Raw genomic sequence first — 19,849 nt, forward strand, 5'->3', positions numbered from 1 at the left:
ATTGTGAGGTCAGACCAGGGTGTGCTGGTCGCTCTGCCGTTCATTCTTCTGCCCTAGAACCTTGCCATTCCTGGGTCTCGTCCAACATTAACCACATCACCCAGCTCCTGGGCTGGGCTGAAATTCTCTTACAGCACCACCGACCCCTGTCTTTAAGAACTAAGGCATACACATACAAAAACATATGAATGAGTATGTTTATATACATTTACTGAACATGTCTACATGGGCCCATGCATGTATATTCTTGAGTGTGCCTCTCTGTCTGTCTCTGACTGTTTGTCTGTCTGTCTCTCTCTTGCTCGCTCTCTCTCTATTTCTCTTTCTCTCTCTATTTCTCTCTCTCTCACGCGCGCACACACACACACACGAGGAGTGGGGAAGAATTCCAGCACCAGGTCCCATACACTAATGGCAGACAGGGTGACCTTTCCATTCCAGGAAACATTTGTTTACCTCAGCACCGGCAGCTTGTTTTCTGACCTCCAGGTGAGTGAGGGATGTGCTGGCGGCCACAGCAGGCCACCCTTGGGCGTGGAGAAAAGCATTTTCTCTCCAGGTTGTCACAAGCCTTGGGTGGAATTTGAGCTGGACTCCAGCCCAGACTTGCCCAGTGCCTGAACTCTACGGGAATTATGGAAGGAGCCTAACAGGAAGGACATGAAACTGAGGAGGAGGGGGACATTTTGGGAACAGATGAAGCCTCCAGGTTGCCCAGAATTCAGATCATGTAGATGTCTTTCTCTTTCAAGTACTCTGAGGGCTGCAGCTGTAGACTGGGTTAGCAGAACCCATTGCTAGGAGACCTGTCAAAGGGCCCAGCATTCTACGAGGCATAGCATAGCTGATTCTATGGTTTGAATGTAGTTGAGCCTTTCTGAAACACATGCTAAAATTTGATTGTCATTGTGGCCGTGTTAGAATGCAGAACCATCAAGAGATTGACTAGGTCTTCAAGAGGGAGTAATATCTCATTCATGGGATTGTCATAACATGAGGCTGTCCCTCTCATTCTGTTTCTTTTGTACATGGACATTTCCCTGCTATCTGCTGTCTTAAGGCCAAAATCAGATATTGAGTAGAAGCTTGTATCATGTTCTTGAACTTACCAGTATCCATAGTGTAAGCAAAAAATAAACTCCTTATCTTTATAGGCTACCTAGTCTTGGGTATTGTGTTATAGCAACAGGAAACAAACCATGCCACCTAGGTTTTGTGGGCCATATTTTTAACAACATGACTTTTGGGATCATTTGATCATGTTTGGTTAATCAAGGTTCTCTTGTGACAACTGGCAAGTAGCCAGGGCAATGAGCTCGTATACATTTTACAGATGAGGAAAAACAGACAAGAGAGGTAGAGTGTAGTATACAGGATTGGAATGGCCACTTTCTGGTTTTATTGTTTTGACAACGCTGCTGCTTTCAGCCAGCTTTAAATTTCATTTGATAACATGCACACACTTTTAGCGAGGCCTTTATATTTCCTGCTGGGGTTTGAGCATGAAGTGAGCACAGGCTCATGTGTTCAGCACTTGGTTCCCTGGTGACACGGTCTTGAGAGTTTCTGGAAACTTTAGGAGGTAGGACCTACTTGGAAGTAGACCACTAGAGGTGTGCTTTGAAGGTTGTCCTTCCCTTGCGCCCTGCTTTTTGTTCATCGTTGGGTGAACAGCATACACGGTCCTGCCGCCATGATGCCAAAGGCTATGGACTACAATCTCTGAAACTAAAATAAACCTTGTATCCTTTCGTTTATTTCTGTCAGGTATTTGTCGTAATAACAAAACATCGGAACAAGTCACCTTTAACATGGCAAGGGTCATTTCCTCCCCACATTTTCTCAGGTTCCACCAGCTTCTTTGGTTGGATTCTCCTAACTGCTCACACAATCAGTTCAGCTCCTCACATTTGGAAGAGGCCTTTTCTTTCTCGTGGTGGGTCCCATGCAATCCCATCCATTGCAGACAAGTTAATAGTGACCTAGAACACTCTGGTTTGGGACCAGAACCCCTGTCTTGTCCCTTTTCAACCCGATGAGCTTTCTGCTTTATCCTACAGACTCTTCCCCAGAGGGAAACAGAAGCAACTGCCTACAGGAAGTATGCCTTAGCTTCCTCCACAGACTCCATGGAAATGGCAAGGAGAGGGCGTGCACATGACATTTTTTCTAGGTACACTCCAGTTCTCCTTAGAAGCTGCTGAACCGCCACGTCTTTACACGGTGGCCGAACCTAATCGGTAGTCTCTCCAAACCAAAGCAGGATAATTGAGTCACAGAATAGCAGAGAAAAGCTTCCGGCATCGGTCAAATGCCGGCAGTGTACAGATCATAACAGCAACAACAGTGGAGACTTGGAATTACTTGCTCAAGGCCACCCCACCTAGTTGTGGGTGGAGGAATAGTCTGGCCTCATACTGAACTTGCTAGTGTGGTGTCTCCTGACAGCTTGACATATCAGCTGCCTTTACCTTGGAAGCTGGGCTCCAGGGGCTCGTCTGGATGCCCTGTGGCTTGGGAGAATAAAAGCAACCCCACTTCTGAATTGATCTTGTTTTTTTCTGTCTTCTATTTTTTGCGGATTTCCATTCTCCTTTGGGAGTGTTGATCCCTCAACAATATACATACCAAGCACCTTTTAAAAAAATCAAAAAATTAAAAATTTTAAATTAAAAACATTTAAAAATTTTCTAATTTTTTTAAATGCTAGCTTAGGTTATGTCTAATAAGACAGGCAGAGTTCCAGGCTTCAGCTAACAGAAGCAGCAAGCTTATTTACAGTAATGAATACTAGAATTATTGTTTGTGTGGATAATCCTAGAACCACCTTTTGGGTAAAAGGGACAACTGGAGCAGGAAACCAACCAATCACTGAGCACCCTGACTCTGAACCCAGAACCAGTAAAAAAAAAATAAAATAAAATAAAAAAAAATCAAAACACACCCTGGATCTGAGACCTGGGCCAGGGAGAGAAACATTTTTTTTTTATTGATTTTATTGAGCTATACATTTTTCTCTGCTCCCCTCCCTTTCTCTCCCCTGCTCTTTTCAACCCTCTCCCATGCTCCCAATTTACTCAGGAGATCTTGTCTTTTTCTACTTCCCATGTGGATTAGATCCAAGTATGTCTCTCTTAGGGTCCTCATTGTTGTCTAGGTTCTCTGGGATTGTGAATTGTAGGCTGGTTTTCTTTGCTTTATGTTTAAAAACCACTTATGAGTGAGTACATGTGGTAATTGTCTTTCTGTATCTGGGTTACCTCACTCAGTATGATGTTTTCTAGCTCCATCCATTTGCTTGCAAATTTCAAGATGTCGTTATTTTTTTTCTGCTGTGCAGTACTCCATTGGGTAAATGTACCACATTTTCCATATCCATTCTTCACTTGAGGGGCTTTTAGGTAGTTTCCAGGTTCTGGCTGTGACAAACAAAGCTGCTATGAACATAGCTGAGCACATTGAGCATCCTTTGGGTTACATACTCAAAAGTGGTATTGCTGAGTCTTAAGGAAGGTTGTTTCTTAATTTTCTGAGAAATTGCCTCTTCTCCCTGGGAAAACTCCACCCCTAAGAAGCCCTATATAAGTCTCTCTGCCCCTTGGGTTAGAGGCCACCATTTATCCCTCCCTGGTAGAGGCAGCTACTCTCCTTTTCCCCAGGGCAGAGGAGAGTGCTACATTTCTTCAGGGGCTTCCCCTTTAGCAGAGTGTTAGCAAAAGAAGAAATATTTTGGGCGGGAGAAGAAGCAGAAAGTTCTGCTAAGATGTTGCCTTAAAGGTACAGAACAGAGTTTGGCTGTAGCCGCTCTCCAGAAGAGCGGGATCGCTATATCCTTGGGGAGACTATCGCCAAGCGCACCCCAGCTTCAGGTAGCCTGACTTTCCGATAGTCAGGACACCTGTCCTCCAGGGCTGAGCTGCCCTATTGTGGCTCTACCCTCCAGAGCTGTCCGATTCTGCCTCTAAGTTTAGCCTGGCTTCCCAATAAGTCAGGAGGTCTCTGCAACACTACAACTGTAGCACATTCCCCTACATCACCTGTTTGGGATCCTGAATCGACTCTCCTAGCATCTATGCCTAAAACTATTCCCTCTGTTTCCTGTGGCCCTCCTTGAACTCCAGATCTTGGTTTACAGGTATCTCTAGACGGACAGCTAGACCTACACTTTCCTGTCTGGTTTAAGCACCTGAATTGACTAGATGTTGGAAATAACGCTTAGAACAAACCAACGTCACCCTGCTTTTGAATGAATGCCTGGTCTAGCTTCTGCCCTGGCCAGGACTGGGCATTGTTTTCTGTTCATGTGATCCTCCTGAATATCGGCTTTGGATATAATCTTCCAAATCTTTTATTCTGATGTTTTATTTCAGACAGGGTCTCATGTAGGCCAGGCGGGTCTAGAACTTTCTGACTTTGAACTCCGGATTCTCCTGTTCCTGCCTCCAGAGTTCTGGGATTTTAGGCATCAGTTGATTCTAAGTCCTAAGAGTACCTGATTTCATGTCGGCGTCTGACTTCGGCTTTGGCATCTGTGCCTATAGTAACTGTCTGTCTCCTCCCTGAATGAGCATCCCTTCAACTGCAATCTCAGACCAAGGCAACTTCCTGCCCTCATGGCCACCAGCGTGGGGCACCTTCTATTCCAGTTCTGTCTCCTCTTGGCCCACTTCATTCGAGGCCGTCCATGGCCTGTAGCTGACACATCATCCTAACAGACCTTAGATAAATATTTATAAAGTTGAATCAACTCAGGAGTGGTTCAGAAATTCCAGGAGCATCTAATAGAATCCAGAGGCCCTGTCTGTGTTCTAATGGTTCATACCATGTTGAAAATGCCCCTCATCCACCCTTGTATTTCTCTTTGCTCCGGAAGTTTGGGAGAAATGTAGATGTCTTGATAAGGGCACCATGGTGGGCATGGGAACAGTCTTCCATATATGACTTGTGCATATAGCAGTATTCCGCAGCCTCAAGCCCAGTACTTTGTCCCATGTCTGTTCAGCCCTGCATTTGGAAGTGCTGGAGCTGGACACAGGTCCTCCCTGTCACTGGCTGGTTTGGGGGGGGTGTCCTTACCTCCCTACTTCTGCATAACAGACTTTGTCCCCAAAGAAGGTAGAAGCAGAGCCAGCCTTGGAGACTGTCTGAATCATTGTTCTATTGCTGTGAAGAGACACCATGATGAAGGCAACTTTTATAAAAGAAAGTGTTTCATTTGGGGCTTGCATACAGTGCACTCATCCACAACCTCCCTTCCACATGCCTCAATTCCTTGTTGGAGTTGTTTCTAGTCCAGATGAGACCTTTGTGTCAATTTTAAGAAGATACCCATTCCTTCAGGTGCTTTGGCTGAGAAGTTGTCACAAATGTGCCCTCTGTGATGAATAGGGTCAGAGGCCAGATGTGCTGTCTTTGTCCACTGCTCAGTCTACATCTGCATGGAGTACAGTTGTAGGTGGGAGTTTCTGTCCCACCAGCAATTTCCAAATGAACACTCCGAGACTTAATATTACGTATAATAGCTCAGTCTTGTTACACTTAAATTAATCCATAATTCTTATCAATGTTTAGCTACGTGGCTTGGTACCTTTTCTCAGTGTGGCATTCTCATCCCTGCATTCTCTGTCTCCACCCTTCCTCTTCCCAGAATTCTCCTGGTCTGGCTCTCGCGCTCAATCTCTTCCCGCCTAGCTATCGGCCAGTCAGCTTTGATTTAACAATGAGCATAATCCACACCACACAGGTCTCCACTCCTGCTTAAAATTCTCCTTCTAATGTTGGCAGTGGCTTGCTACTTCACTAGCTGGTGGCTTTCTTGCTTCCCTTCTCTTAACTTCACTTGACACTGTGGACTGCTCCCATATCCTTCCAGCCTGCTGTGTAGGATTGTGGGAAGCATGGCAGAGACAGAGCAACTTCCCAGGTGGCATATTGCTGAAAAGTCCTGGCTGTTATGGTGACAGTAAACCCTAGCAGAGCCAAACTGGCTATTCCTCAGGCAGTCTTGGTGTCTCACCTACCGCTGTAGTTGGATACCTTGTGCTGGTCTTTTCTTGGCAAGAGAAGCTTACTTGGCTCATGGTTTTGGAGAGTAAGGGATCTAGCGGCATGACTCCAGTATTTGGCGAAGGCTTTGCCCTGCTCTGTGACATGACTGGAGAGCAAGCAAGAGGAACATGAGCCAAACCCACCTTTTCTTGGTGAGCGCCCGCTCCCTCCAGAGCAGCGTTAGTCCTCCCTGCACTCACGAGGGGAGCACCATCCTCACTCTAATCACTTCTTATAGATGCGCCTCCTCCTATTGTCTCAGCGACAGTTCAGAGTCAACATGAACTTGTAGGGGCATCCAAACCACAGAGGAGGTCTTCCCTGGGTGTTGTCCGGGGTCTCCCTGGCAACAGTCTCACGCTACCTTCTGCTTCTCACTTTCTGTCTCTGGTGAACTCTTGTATTCTAGAGCTGCCCGCTTTTATTTTTTATTTGTTTATTTTCAGATAGAGTCTCATGGACGACCATAAAATCTTGATCCTCCTGCCTTCACTTCCCAGGTCCTGGGATTGCAAGTGTGCACTACTACGCTTGGTTGGAGCCATCTTTATGGCTAAATTATTCTTCTGCCAGCCTAGAGTTGGAACTGTACCTTACTTTTGGCCCAGATCGCTCCATTTCACTAAGTTAGGCATGCGTTTTCCTTAGAGTCGCACACCATGGCCTGCAGCAAGAGCCTTGTCCTCTTAGCCTCTCTCAGGTAAACGGAGGGCTGACTCACGTCTTAGCGAACACTACACTTCAGAGGCGATGCCGTTTCCCTTGTTAGTCATGCAACAGCCCTTGACTTTGAAAGCGCTGCAGAAGGAGGAACTGCCAAGGCCGTTCTTCCCGCACACCCAGTGCTGTGGCAAGGGGCTTTCCTTTGTCTGACTTTCTCCAGTTTCGATAGGCCTCACAGTGCTTTCAGCTCTGCGCTAATCCAAGACGCTTGCTAGCAAGGCACCTTGCCTGGGGTGCTGGAGTCTTACTCAGAGACTCAGTGCCGGCACCACTCTTTCCAAGAGCCTGTGAAGCATGCTGTCCATTCTTACTGGTTTTCCTCCCTCTCAGCCTCCTCCCCTTACCTCCTGACCCCTCTCTTTTTCTTTAATATTTTCTTCTGTCTCTTATATGTCCTTCTATCTCATTTTGACCCCTCATGTACATTGGGGGCTGTGACTATTTTTCAAGCTACTAAATTTTCGTTTGCTTATTTATTCATGTATGTGTATGTGTGTGTGTATGTGTATGTATGTGTGTGTATGTGTGTGTGTATGTATGTGTATGTGTATGTATGTGTGTGCATGTATGTGTGTGCATGTATGTGTGTGTATGTATGTATGTGTATGTGTGTGTATGTATGTGTATGTGTGTGTATGTGTGTGTATGTATGTGTGTGTATGTGTATTTATGTGTGTGTGTGTATGTATGTGTGTGTATGTGTATTTATGTGTGTGTATGTGTGTGTATGTGTGTGTATGTGTGTGTATGTGTATGTATGTGTGTGTGTATGTGTGTGTGTGTATGTGTGTGTGTGTGTATGTGTATGTATGTGGTTTTTTTTTTTAACTGTCTTAGCAGTGGCATTATGCACCTCTAGATTGTTCTGAAATCTCCACCACTGGCATTCATCCTGCAAAACTGAAAGTGTCCCCATTAGGTAATCCCCTACCCCAACCCCGTTTCCATGACCCCTTGGCCACCACAATCCTACTTTCTGTTCCTGTGAATTTGACTTACTGGCACTTCACAGATGTGGAAGCAAACAGTCTTTGTGCTTTTATTTCACTTAAACTCAGCAAGGTTTAGCCCTGTTGAAACAGATCCATGATTACCTTTACATGAATCTGGCCCCAAATTTGTAGTTCCAGGACTTGCCTTCCTCTTACGGCTTGCTTCTGTGTCTTTAGTTTTGTACACGCATACCCACACTTTTCCAAACACAAGTGTATTCCTGTTGCCTCCAAGGTCACAAACCTAAAACCATGTGTGCCACCTGTGAGGGTTCATTTTCACTGCCATCTTGACTGCACTTGGAACCACTCAGGAGATGACTGAGTGTGGCTGTGAGGGTGTTTCCCAAGAACTTTAACTGATAGAGAAGACCCAGGCCGAGGTGGAAGACACCATCCCAGGTGCTGGGGTCCTGGACTGAATTAAAAAGGTGAAAATGAGCCGGGTGGTGGCGGACGCCTTTAATCCCAGCACTGGGGAGGCAGGGGCAGGTGGATCTCTGTGAGTTCGAGGCCAGCCTGGTTGACAGAGTGAGTTCCAGGACAGTCAGGGCTATGTGGAGATACTGGGGAGTACCAGCACCCTCCTTTCCTTGTTCCCTGATCTTCCCAGATGTGAGCAAACAGCCTCCCACCACCACAGCTGGATGCTGCCCCTGTCACCGAGTTTTCCCTGCCGTCAGCCACTGGGCCGAAGTCAGTTCTTCATCTCTCAAACTGCTTCTTGTCAGGTATTTAGTTACAACCAGGAAAGTAACGAAGCATTCTCGGAGTCCCCATTCCTATCAGTGGAAATATGCTCCCAATGTCTCTCTTACTCTTAGGCCATTTCCGTTTCTTCTTTTCTCTCTACATCAAGTTAGTCCACAGCTTGTAAACCCTCTCTTGCTCCTTGTTCCTTCCATAATGAATTCAAAGACCTCAGGCACTAACAGCCAAGCCTTGGAGTAGCTGAGATTACGATCAGGCTGCGTGTCAGGAACCACAAAATAATGGGCTTTTAAGATGGCATTTAAATTTGCTTTCTCTTGTGTTAATGAATTCTTGAGATAGCCTGGAATCAGTTTAGAACCACTCTAGAGCTGTTACGGATCCAGACCTCTTCAGGTTCCCTGATTTATCATCTCAAGATCATTACTACGTTCACAGTTTAAAATACTGTTGGAGGGCTGGCCAGATGGCAGGCAGAGGGACTTGTTTTGCAAGCCTGGTGACCTGAATTTGATCACTGGAACCCATATAAAGGTGGCAGGAGAGAACCAACTCGATAAGGTTGTGCTCTGACCTTCACATGCCCAGCACACCCTGACACCTGTGCCCCCCTTCTCTCTCTCTCTCTCTCTCTCTCATTCTCACTTTCTTGCCCCCCCCAGTCACTAATAAATAAATAAAATTTGGTTTGAAGCTCCAGTCATCACATCTTAATTCCAGGCACGGGATAGAAGAAGTGGTAAGAAACGGCACATGCCAACTGTTTTTCAATCTGTTTTCTAGATGGACCTATAACAGGGGAAGTTGGGAGTGCTGGTGCTAAGGAAGAAGAGGGAACAGAAGAAGAGAAGCAGCCTTCTCTGCCACAGGCCTCCTCCATCTCCATGTTCTCGGTGAAGTCGCCTATGATAGGACACAGCCACTCAAACTTGCTGTCACTCAACGACACTGGCAGCCTTTGGGGGCTGAGGATGTTGTCTGAGGCTTCATGTGTGGCCTTTGGTATTTGATGGGCCTGGCAAGGAGAAGGGGTTCCCGCAGGATTTGATAAACAGATGCCTTTGGGGAAAAACTGAGATGAAGGAGGGGGACTCAGGACAGTGTTCCTGTGACTCCCCACCACGTGTGTGTGTGTGTGTGTGTGTGTGTGTTTAAACAAATTAATTAGCATCTGAACATAAAACAGGGCAGGTAAGCTGGAGATCTTGGTAGCTTCCAGGAGGATGAAGCTGCGTTAGAGACAGAGAGGAAGTCAGAGTTTTGGATTAGAGGTCAAGAAAGCAGGCAGGCTAAGCAATGGATGGCTGGGGACAGCTGCCAGGTGTGCTGTGAGGGTCTTCAGGGAGAGAGAGAGAGAGAATGTTAAGAGAGTCAGGGTAGCTATTGTCTGAAAAAGGGAACTGCAGGGTTAGCCAGGAGAAAGGGAGCGAGTCGGCGGGTTTGGCAGTGAAGGTCTGCAAGCAGCTACTGCCAGGGAGAGGATTCTGGAACATGAAGGTACATAGCTCATTAAGGGACAGTGGTGGTGCATGCCTTTAATCCCAGCACTCGGGAGGCAGAGACAGGCTGATCTTTGTGAGTTTGAGGCCAGCCTGGTCTACAGAGTGAGTTCCAGGACAGCCAGGCTGTTATACAGAGAAACGCTGTTTTGAAAGAAAAAAAAAAGGGGGGGGGGGAGGAGAATTAATGGTCATTAATTTCTTCAAGAGAAGCTACTTTCCCAAAAGCAAAGTAGCTTTGTCCTATGAAAAACAAAGTAACAGCAATTGTAATAAAAACCAATCCCTCCAGACAGAGCTACTATATAGCTTACAATATTACAGGTTCGCCTGGGTTTTGTCTGGTATTTTCCTTTGCTGGAAGACACACCAGACTGAGTGATGTTGAGAGTCTCTTTGGCGTCACACATCTAACTGGTGCCCAGCAACCTTGGTCTTTGTGCCTTCACTCCCTCCCAACCTAGGATCTTTCAAGGAAGGCGAGGGCCATGCAGGGCTCTACCTCCAGGGCAGGAGGCTCCATGTGCTTCATGCTTTAAAGAGGTGGAGGGAGGCATCGAGGAAACAAATCTGACAGGGGGTTAAAGGGGAACTTAGGGACTGCCTTCCCCAGACTGGGCAGCTCCATTAGCTTCATCCCTAGGAAGCCAAGAGACCTGTCCCACAGGGTGAAGTACCATAAAGGTCTCATTCAAGTTTGAATTGCCCCAAAACAGGAACTGTGGGACTCTATGACAGTCAGGGCCTTAAACAGGTTGTATCATGTCTCATCTTTATTTATTTATTTTTATATAATAAAAATAAAAAATAAAATAAGATATATATGTATATATATATATATATATATATATATATATATATATATATATAAGCATTTTGTCTGCATGCATGTCTGTGTACAATGTATGTGCAGTGCCTTCAACGGTCAGAAGAGAAATGTCAGGTGCCCTGGAACTGGACTCACAGAATGTTGTGAGCACACTGTGTGGGTGCTGGGAATTGAACTCAGGTACTCTAGAAGAGCAACCAGTGCTCAACCTCTGAGCCCTCTCTCCAGTCCCTCAAATCTTGTACTTGATAGACAATAGACCTTTTAAGGTATTTTCCTTCCTCCTTTGGGTTCATGGAAATCAAGCTTTGCAAGTTGATGAGGCTTTGGCAGGAGCTACCAGGTTCAAAGCTACACACAAAGGCCCCTCAGGCATACTTCTGCTTGACGGTTTTCCTAGGGTGGTCCTGGCCCGGCAGCATCAGCACGGGCACCTGTTTGTAACTTGCTAGTAATGGGGCCTGATTAGGTAGATTCCAGCCACCTGCATTTTAAGCGCTTCCCAGGTGATTCTGAGACTCGCTGCTCTAGGAGGGGTCCAGGTGGCAGATGAAAAGGGCAGGAAGCTGGGCGGCTGGGAGGGTTAGGTACAAGGCCGCAGAGTTATATCTCGGCATATTGGAGTGCTGGACTGGCAGGGCACAGGGCCTCCTCTAGCTGTGTGCTGCTTCCTGGGAAGAAAAAGAGTATATTTGGAAGAAGGAGTCGTGGGCAGCAAGGGATACCAGGTGAGGATGCCAGAGGGAGTTGCTGACACAGAGGCACACAGAAGCAGGGATAGGAGGGCCCTGCGAGGCCTCTCAGTGGCTAGCATGCAGGCAAGGACAGAGTGAACTCTGGTCTCCTGGCCAGCGTTCTCTTCTCTTCTGAGCTGTCCCAGACCGTCCTGCTGTCTGTGAAGCCTTGGTTCCTTACCGGTATTGAGAAGAGTACTTCTGGACTAGCTTGCGGCAGTAAAACTTGGGAGACGGATGATCTGAGCTCTCCATTGCTCATAGCCGGGCCCCTCCTTGTACCCATCGTCTCCTACTGGTAGCTTGCCGTGGCAGTGGGAGGCAACATGTCTTCCAAGGGGGTGCAGGTTGACGTGATACCCCGGGCACCTGAAGGGACTTTCAGGCTTCGGTTTCATAGCTCTTTCCTACAGCGTGGAGTCATTCTGGGGACGAGAATGAAGTGAGCTAGCCATGTGATAATACAGTCAGGGAGTGCCTGCCACAGGTGTGTCTCAGTAAAGTCACAAGCCCTTTTATGATGTTCCTGGTGAGAAGTCATGGGTTGTCCCAGTGTGGTGGTTCAGTTCCGTAACTTGGTTTGTCCTGCCAGGCGGAGAAAGTTCTACTGCGCATGTCCGGTAAACTTAACCTCTGTCGTCTGCATCCTTGTGTTGAGCACTCCATCATCAGTGAGACAGGTTAGACTAGCGGCAGCAGAGGTGAGGACGAGGCCACGAAAGGGGTCACAAAGGTGGCTGTGGAGAGGAGAAGGAGGCTCTTCATGGAGCTGGATTCTTAGGCGCGACCAAATCGCTGTCCACTGCAGTTTGACGAAAGTGGGTTCTCAGGACCTGGCTATGGAACGCAGGAGGCGGCATCTTTGGCACTGGTATGGAAGGGTGGATGGGTAGGCAGCCACCCACGTGTGTGTCCCAGCAGGAGCTGGGCGGGGCATGGCCAGCAATTCCGCGGCTAAAGAAAGGAGTCCTTCAGGAGAAAGGGCGGTGACCGGGAATGACATGAAAATGTCGGCGGACATAGGAGTGCCTGATGCAAGAGAGATGTGGCTAGGACAATTCCAGGGCATGCGCACCTGCTGGGATAAGTTTAGGAGATGAAGAGGGGCTGGGCCTGCTGGAGGCGGGCCCTCCACGCCAGAACACCTTCCCACCTGTGTCCCTTTTCACCATCAGCAAACAAACCGAATTCTCAGCCCTGGAGTTTCCAGGGACGTCATGGGTTTTCCAAGCTTTAATTACCAGGTATCTTCTGTGTCTAATCCTTGCCCTCACTTCCCTGAGGGAAGCTTCCAGACCTTTGTTGTCTCTCTGAGACACAATAGGTTACAGAAGAAAGCATTTGAAATCGGGCCATTTGGGTGTGAGATGTGAATTCGGGTATTTTGTAGAAATGTCTCTTCACTTCACCTGTCTGTCTGCCGAATGGGCTGCACCCTGCATTAAGAGAATCATTAAGTCAGGTGTGGAGGCGATGAAGGCCACATGCTGACCGGATCAGTGAAAAGACCGGGACCTGGAGTCAGTGCTCTTGCTTCTTTCTTTGCCTCCCCTGCCGGGATGCACGTATTGTAACCAGGCTGGAGGGCCTCTCATTTTTGGGGTAAACACACCTCAGATTACATATGTCAGAGAAGCTGCTGGGGTTTTAAGTGAGGGCGTCCAGTTTTCCTTTCATGTGAAAATCCAGGAACACTTTTTGTTCCTTTCCTGTTAGCGAGAATCTACGTCAGATATTCTATCCGAGAGATCAAATTCTGTGCTTGGCTACTTTGATACCCATTGCAATTACAGGAAAGGCTGGGATATGGGCTTGTCTTAATACTGATTACAGACAGAATGTGGTTTCATGTCTGGGGTCAAAGTGGCATTGAGTTCAGGCATATGGACAGGACATTCATTCTGTGTCACTAGTTTGGGACAACTACTGATAATTGTGATAATTGTCTCTCTTTCCTTGGGTGTCATGTCATCTAGGTTGGCTTCAAACAACCTCCATAGCTAAAGATGGACCCTGAACTTCAGATCCTCCCAGCACCTGGGAGGTGAACACACGATTACAGGCTTGTGCCACCGCTTCTGGTTTAGGCGGTGCTGGGGATCGAACTCACGGCTCTGTGCATGCTAGGGAAGCACTCTACCAACTGAGCTACAGCTCTACTCTCCAACCTGGTAGTTTCTTCCTCTCTTTTGAGCTACATTCAGATGTCCTTGCCTCACCCGAGACAGGGATTTTGAGCGGTCTCACTCTGTCCTTGGTCTCTTTGTTGTCACTGAGTCTGAGCCTTCTCTCTGCTCTAGGTAGAATTTGCCAGAGGCAGGGGAAGCCCCTTGACCCACACAATGTGATCCTTCACAATGTGAAGGGTGACTTCACAGCTCAGCATGGCAGCTGCAGCCAATCTTCCAGAGCAGCTGGAGGCCTCTCTCTGCAGCCTGGTGCCCGTGGACGGTTGCTTGACTTGACTTGCCCCAACTACACACCTGAGCTACCCAGGGCTCAGGAAGGAAAGCCACTCTCCCCGCACTCGCGGGGCGGGGCTCTGTGAAAGCGATGTGCTGTGTGCCCGTCATCGAGGCTCACGCAGAAACCGGAGTGTTCAGCCCTCCATGCTTTCTGCTATCTGTCCTGGTAGAATCGCACATGGAGATTTCTGGAGAAAGCGGGAAAAGGAAATAATAGGAAAGGATAAAGGAGATGCTGTAGGGATGGGAAAACTCTAGGAAAGGGACACCAGGAAAGGGTCAGAAGACAGGCAGCCATGCTAAGGAATTTAGTTCTACATATATTATGCCTCTTCTGCATACCAGGTAGGAACACAACCACCATTCCAGTGCTCCCAGCAAAGTGCTTCGCCACTCAGCAAGGTGACACAGTCTTTTGGGATAGGTGTCACCAGGGGTAGCCAGTGCTCTGGGCAAGCTCCTTGAATGTAACCTGGGAAGCATCTGCCTCAGAAGGACCATCTGTGATCGTGACCTTGGCTTCTACTCCTTTTGAAGACGACACCAGAAGCTCATGGAAGACCTAGACGGTGTCACTATTGACTTTGCAGTTTCCTGGCAGGATTTTTGGCAGGGAAGGGCACAGTAAATTAATGTCCCAAGGATCTGCTGAAGGATCAGGCATGCAGATTCAGTTAAAGAAAAAAAAATAACATCAGAGTCCAAGGAGGGACTTTCCAGCCCAGACATGGTAAATGACACCTTTGAAGTTTAGTATGCTTATTAATGTCCTGAGAATCTTGTTTAAATCCCATGTGGACTTTACCAGGAAGGCTGTTGGAAAGGTGTGGGTGGAAAGCTGGGGAAAGGATGCAGTTGGTACCATACTTGCCATGTAAGTATGAGGACCTGAGTTCAGATCCTCAGCACGCAATGAATAAGCTAGGCGTGTACCTATAACCCCAGTGCTGGGAGGGTGGAAACATGTAGTTCCCTGGAACGTTCTAGTCAACCAGTCTAGCTGAACTGGTGAGCTCCAGGCTAATCGCAAGACAATATCTCAAACAAACATATGACAAAAACCAAAACAAGGTGTAGAATGACTGAGGAGCTCTAGCCTCTGCACACATGTATGAGCACATGTACACACAAACTTACAAATAGATACATGCACGCATACATAAGAAAAGAAGGAAGTGAAAGATGGTTGTTTAGGACCTTGCCTTATCTGACGTCTGCTGAGCTGTGTGGCCCAGGAACAATGAACTCTACCTGGAGGAGCTCTAAGAGCCTATGATGTCTGAGGTCACACGGTGAGAAGCAACAGGGTTGGAATTTGGCTCCATAGCAGACGCTGCCACTGCTGATGCCAGTCCTCAATGTCTCAGTCTCTTCTCCACGCCGGTGGCCTGAACTCTGGTGGGAGGGCCTGTTCTGTGCAGAGGGGCAGACCCCTTCTACAGTAGGGGCCAAGTTCCTCTTCACCAGAGAGGGATAGCCAGGTCCATTGGCTAGCTTTGCCTGGCTTGTGGCCAAGCTTAGGTGCCAAAGCAGCAGACTGAAACGGGCCTCTTCATTCGACCAAACCCTTAATTCACTGAGATGCATGGGGATATGTATGGTCAGGGATGTCGCCGCCACTCCATAACATGAATCCTTGTGGAGTCAGCCTTTGAAAGGCATTTACGTGTGTCTCCATAAACAGAGCAAGAAGCCCCTTGCCACACCCCTATCCCCTGAGTCTGTGATGTGTCAGAAAGATGCTGGGCCATAAAGTAATGATAATAAATGCCTGGCACTGTTACAGTGATGTTGGCTTTCAAAGCACTCTTAATGCCGCCTTCCATCTTCATCCTTCTGGGCTCCTTTTAAGGTGGGTCCGACAGACATCATTATGTTCACACTGCAGATGAGAAACAAAGACTCAACGAGAAGGTTGGCTTGGCCAAGGTCATCGACCTAGACGCAGAAGAAAATGGTCTGGCATTCTTTAGACCATGCTGGATACACTGTCCTGCCTGCCTGCCTGCCTATCACCATGCAGCAGAGACTGCCTCAGCTCGGACAGATTTATTACCAGCAATATATCACTTGCTTATTACCAAAGAGGGGGAAAATCCAGCCTTTAGAAAAACACCCAAAAATTGCCCAATGAAGTGCTCAAGAGCTGACTGAGCTGGCATCGAAGTGAGGCCAGGAGATGGCCCACCCAGGGGAGGGACAGGAATGCTTCTGCATGGGAAAGGCACAGGCAAAGCACCTGAGCTGGAGGCTGGCAGATCGGAGTTCACACCCAGCAACAGCTGATGTGTAGGGAGTGGTCAGTAGATGTGTGCCGGCTGGTAGGCCAGGGTCAAATCTAGAAGAGATGGGAAGGAGGCAGGCTACATCCAGAGTCTGGGTTTTAAGAGCCAAAGTCCAGAATTCTGGAGGAAAAATTATCGGGGACTCGTGTCTGGCAACAGAGAGTTGGTACTAAGAAAGGAGGGGGAGGCATCAAGAAAAGAGAACGAGAAAGTGAGAAATAGTTGAGCGGAACAGAGATGCTTTTAGACAACTTGCACAAGAGAGAGCTAGGTTCATGTGTTCAGAGGGACTGGGAATGTGTGGGAAGGGAAGCCAGCCAGTGTAGTGTGGTGGAGGCCATGGCAGCTCTAGGCATGATTTATCTATCTAGAGAAAGGGTGGTGGTTTGCTTTTTCATTGGCACCAGCTCACAAATAATGACACAGAGACTTATTAACTATAAAACCTTGGCCATTAGCTTAGACTGGTCCCACTCGCTCTTATAACTTAAATTGACCTGCTTCATTAATCTATATTCTACCACGTGGCTCGTTTACCTCTACTCTGTACCAAACATCTGACCTCTTCAGTGTCTCTCTGGGGTCCTTGGGGCACCAATATTCATCTCCTAGTTTCTCTCTCTGCCCAGGAGGCCTATCTATACTTCCTGCCTTGCGATTGGTCACTCAGCTCTTTATTAAACCAATCACAACAATATATATTCACACCATGTACAAATATCCTACAACAAAGGGTCACTAACCCAGGCTAGTCTCAAACTCCCTATGTAACTGAGGATGACCTTGCACAACCGAGCCTTTTGCCTCCACTGCCTGAGTGTTGTGATTACAGGTGTGTACCACTATACCCCATTTATGTGGTGCTGGGGATTGAACCCAGGTCTCTGTGCATGTTAGCCAGGTACTCCACCAATAAAGCCACGTACCAGCCCCTAGTATGATTTTTAAGGCTCTGTTTCTTAAATGGACAATCAGTAAAGCAGTACTCTCTGGGACGCCTCTGGGAGGGAGGGAGGAGGGTCTGTATTCGGTAAAGATTGCGTGAGCGCAACGGGCGCCCGAACTGAAGATTCCACAGTGCCTTGAAGAAGCACACATGCAACCTATTGCAAGTGAGAGGAATGGAGAGTAGTTTTCCAAGCTTTTTTGATCTTGGCACATGTTAAAATCTTCTGGAACACAATCCAACATTTTTTCAGGTTGGCCAATGATCATACCCATGGTACTTTGTACCTTCTACACCTGGCCCCTGGCATCGTGGGGCACGTAGGGGGCTGGGCACCTAAATATGACAGGACACTGTTGTGGCTTTCACCTCCCTCCTGCCTGTTTTGCTGTTTCACCTAAGAACCTTTCCCTGAGCATTGCTATAACTTGGCTGTTGCCACAAACTCATTTGCCTCCAGCTATTGTCCAGCATTTTGTCCAACGGGAGCTGTCCACCTGTTCCAACTATGTGACAAACTAAAGGTCAACAAAGCCTGGAAATCCTCCACCTTTCTCTGGCCCCCAGGCTGTACTCTGCCCACCTTGTTTGCCCAGGTGAGCAGGAAGCAAAAGAATAGCCTGGATCAGATTCTGCCAGGTTCAGTTGTCCCTTTGTATCGGTCACTCTCTTGCTTGTGCCCACGCCCAGTTGGCAGCTCTGCCTCTGTCTGGTCTCCACTTGCTCCTTTCCTCTGACCTTATCCCTCCTGTAATGGAAAGATCCAGGTGGCCATCGATCTGCTAGTGGGTTGCAAACCTAGGTAATCACCATAATTATCAGGAGGCATGGGGTGGAACCTTAGAATTGCCCTTCTAGTAAGTTCTGTGGGATTCCAGTGCTGTCAGCCTTAGGGCCATGCTTTGAAACCTGCAGATCGATAGTTTTCACATGTAAGATGGTTGGGAAATGTTGTATTAGTTACTTGTCTTAACAATCATGATAAAATACCCCAAACTTAAGAGAGGAAGAATCTACTTGGGCTCACGGTTTGAGGGCTCACAGTTTGGGGGCTCACAGTTTGGGGGCATAGCCCATCATGGTATGGAAGTTCTGGAAGCAGGAGCTTAAGAATGCTGATCACATTGCATCTGCTTGCCCTTTCTTGTTCGGCTGGGTTCCTTTTTTTATTAAGTCTAAGAGCCTAGCCTAGGGAATGGTGCTGCCCATTTTTAGGTGGTTCTTCCCATCTCAATTGAATATAATTAAGATAATCCCTTCCAGGTATGCTCATACATAGGCTTATCCCCTAGGTAAGATCCAACCATCTGACAATATTAACTACCACAGAAGTGTGTATTCCTGGGTCTCACCTCAGGCCTATTGCATCAAAATCTCTAGAGGACATGGTCCTTCCTGCCTGCTTTTCCTTGCCCTGGTCCAGTGCTGCTGGTTAGCTCTTCTACCTTTCCTATTCTTCTGGCTGTGAATGCTCCTATTTGCTTGCTTTAAACCCTGTCTCTGGCTTCTTTCCCGGTTTGCTCTGTGTACATTCACACCTTATTGCTGAGTGGGAACTTTCTGTCAGTTTTGATTCTCTCTCAAACATTTTTTTTTTATTTAGGGTGGCAAGATGCCCAGTAAAATGTAAAATTCAGAAGAAACAACAAATATTTGGGCGGAGGGTTGTTAAGGTTTGAAATAGCATCTCTATGTGAACTCAGGATTGGCCATGGACTCAAGAGCCTCCCTCCTTAATATCCTGAGTACTGGGATTATAGGTGTATACTATTCTACTGCTTCCAATAAGTTTTTAGTGTGTGCCTCATGCTGTATTTGTGACATGCTTAGTTAAAATATTGTTACTTGGGGTTGGGGATCTGGTTAAGCGTTTGCTGCACAGGCATGAGAACCTGAGTTGATGCCACCTTTAATCCCAGCACTTGGAAGGCAGAAGCAGGTAGATTTCTGAGTTCAAGGCCAGCCTGGTCTACATAGCAAGTTCCAGGACAGCCAGAGTCACACAGAAGGACAACTGTCTCAAACAAAACAAAGCTGGGCATGGTGAATCATGCTTGTAATCCCAATACTGAGGATGGAGACAGGAGGATCCCTGGGGTTTGTTGGCCAGCTTGTCCAGCTGAATCTGCAGGCTCCGGATAAAAATGAGATACCCTGATTCAGAAAATAGATGTTGAGTAACTGAAGAAGCCATTTAAGGTTAACCTTTAAGCCTCTACATGCACGCATGCATTAATGCATTTATACCCTGTATACACATGCACACACACAAACAAGTACCCACATATAAATACTGCTATTTATTTGAAGTGAAACCGTTCATCGAGTATCCTGTATTTTTTTTTAGTGGATTTAGCTGCCGCTAGGCATGCCAGCATTTTGGTTAGGATAGTTTTGACAGAGCCCCCAGGGGGTTGCCCTTGGTCTCCCTTCTTCTCTCCCCCATCCTTTATCTCTTTACTTCTAGGTCACTCTCTGTCACCTGCCATCCACTCACTGCTGCTTCTCACTGTCTCACTTGGCCAGTTTCTCTAGACTTAGAGTCTCTTCTCAAACCCAAGTTGCCTTTGTTCTGGGTACATCCCCTGTGCTATGGGGCCCAGCCATGACTGGCCAC

General features: G+C 47.4%; 1 protein-coding gene and 1 long non-coding RNA gene across 7 annotated transcripts in view; one reads left to right on the forward strand and one right to left on the reverse strand.

The window, feature by feature from the left end:
- Positions 1-10,803, forward strand: part of LOC125398417 (uncharacterized) — a 27,677-nt gene extending 16,874 nt beyond the window's left edge. For 3 of the 6 annotated variants that reach the window (XR_015738165.1, XM_087907380.1, XM_087907379.1), the window contains exons 3-4: positions 8,377-8,494; positions 9,258-10,803. Coding sequence is in view for 2 of the 6 variants with exons in the window: in XM_087907380.1 (XP_087763506.1) it covers positions 8,377-8,494; positions 9,258-9,269 (130 nt within the window). In the remaining 4 variants the exon portion in view is untranslated. The remainder of the gene's footprint in view (positions 1-8,376; positions 8,495-9,257) is intronic. The other 3 variants (XR_015738162.1, XR_015738164.1, XR_015738163.1) reach the window with 1 other exon arrangement.
- LOC146894435 (uncharacterized) lies at positions 1,735-12,580 on the reverse strand. Its single transcript, XR_015002508.2, has 2 exons — positions 11,718-12,580; positions 1,735-2,635 (listed from the first exon to the last, which is right to left on the reverse strand). It is a non-coding gene; the product is annotated as an uncharacterized LOC146894435 (long non-coding RNA).
- Positions 12,581-19,849: the final 7,269 nt, after the last annotated feature.

This window comes from Myodes glareolus, chromosome 6 (genome assembly GCF_982192425.1).
Source record: "Myodes glareolus chromosome 6, mMyoGla1.1, whole genome shotgun sequence".
Taxonomy (NCBI): domain Eukaryota; kingdom Metazoa; phylum Chordata; class Mammalia; order Rodentia; family Cricetidae; genus Myodes; species Myodes glareolus.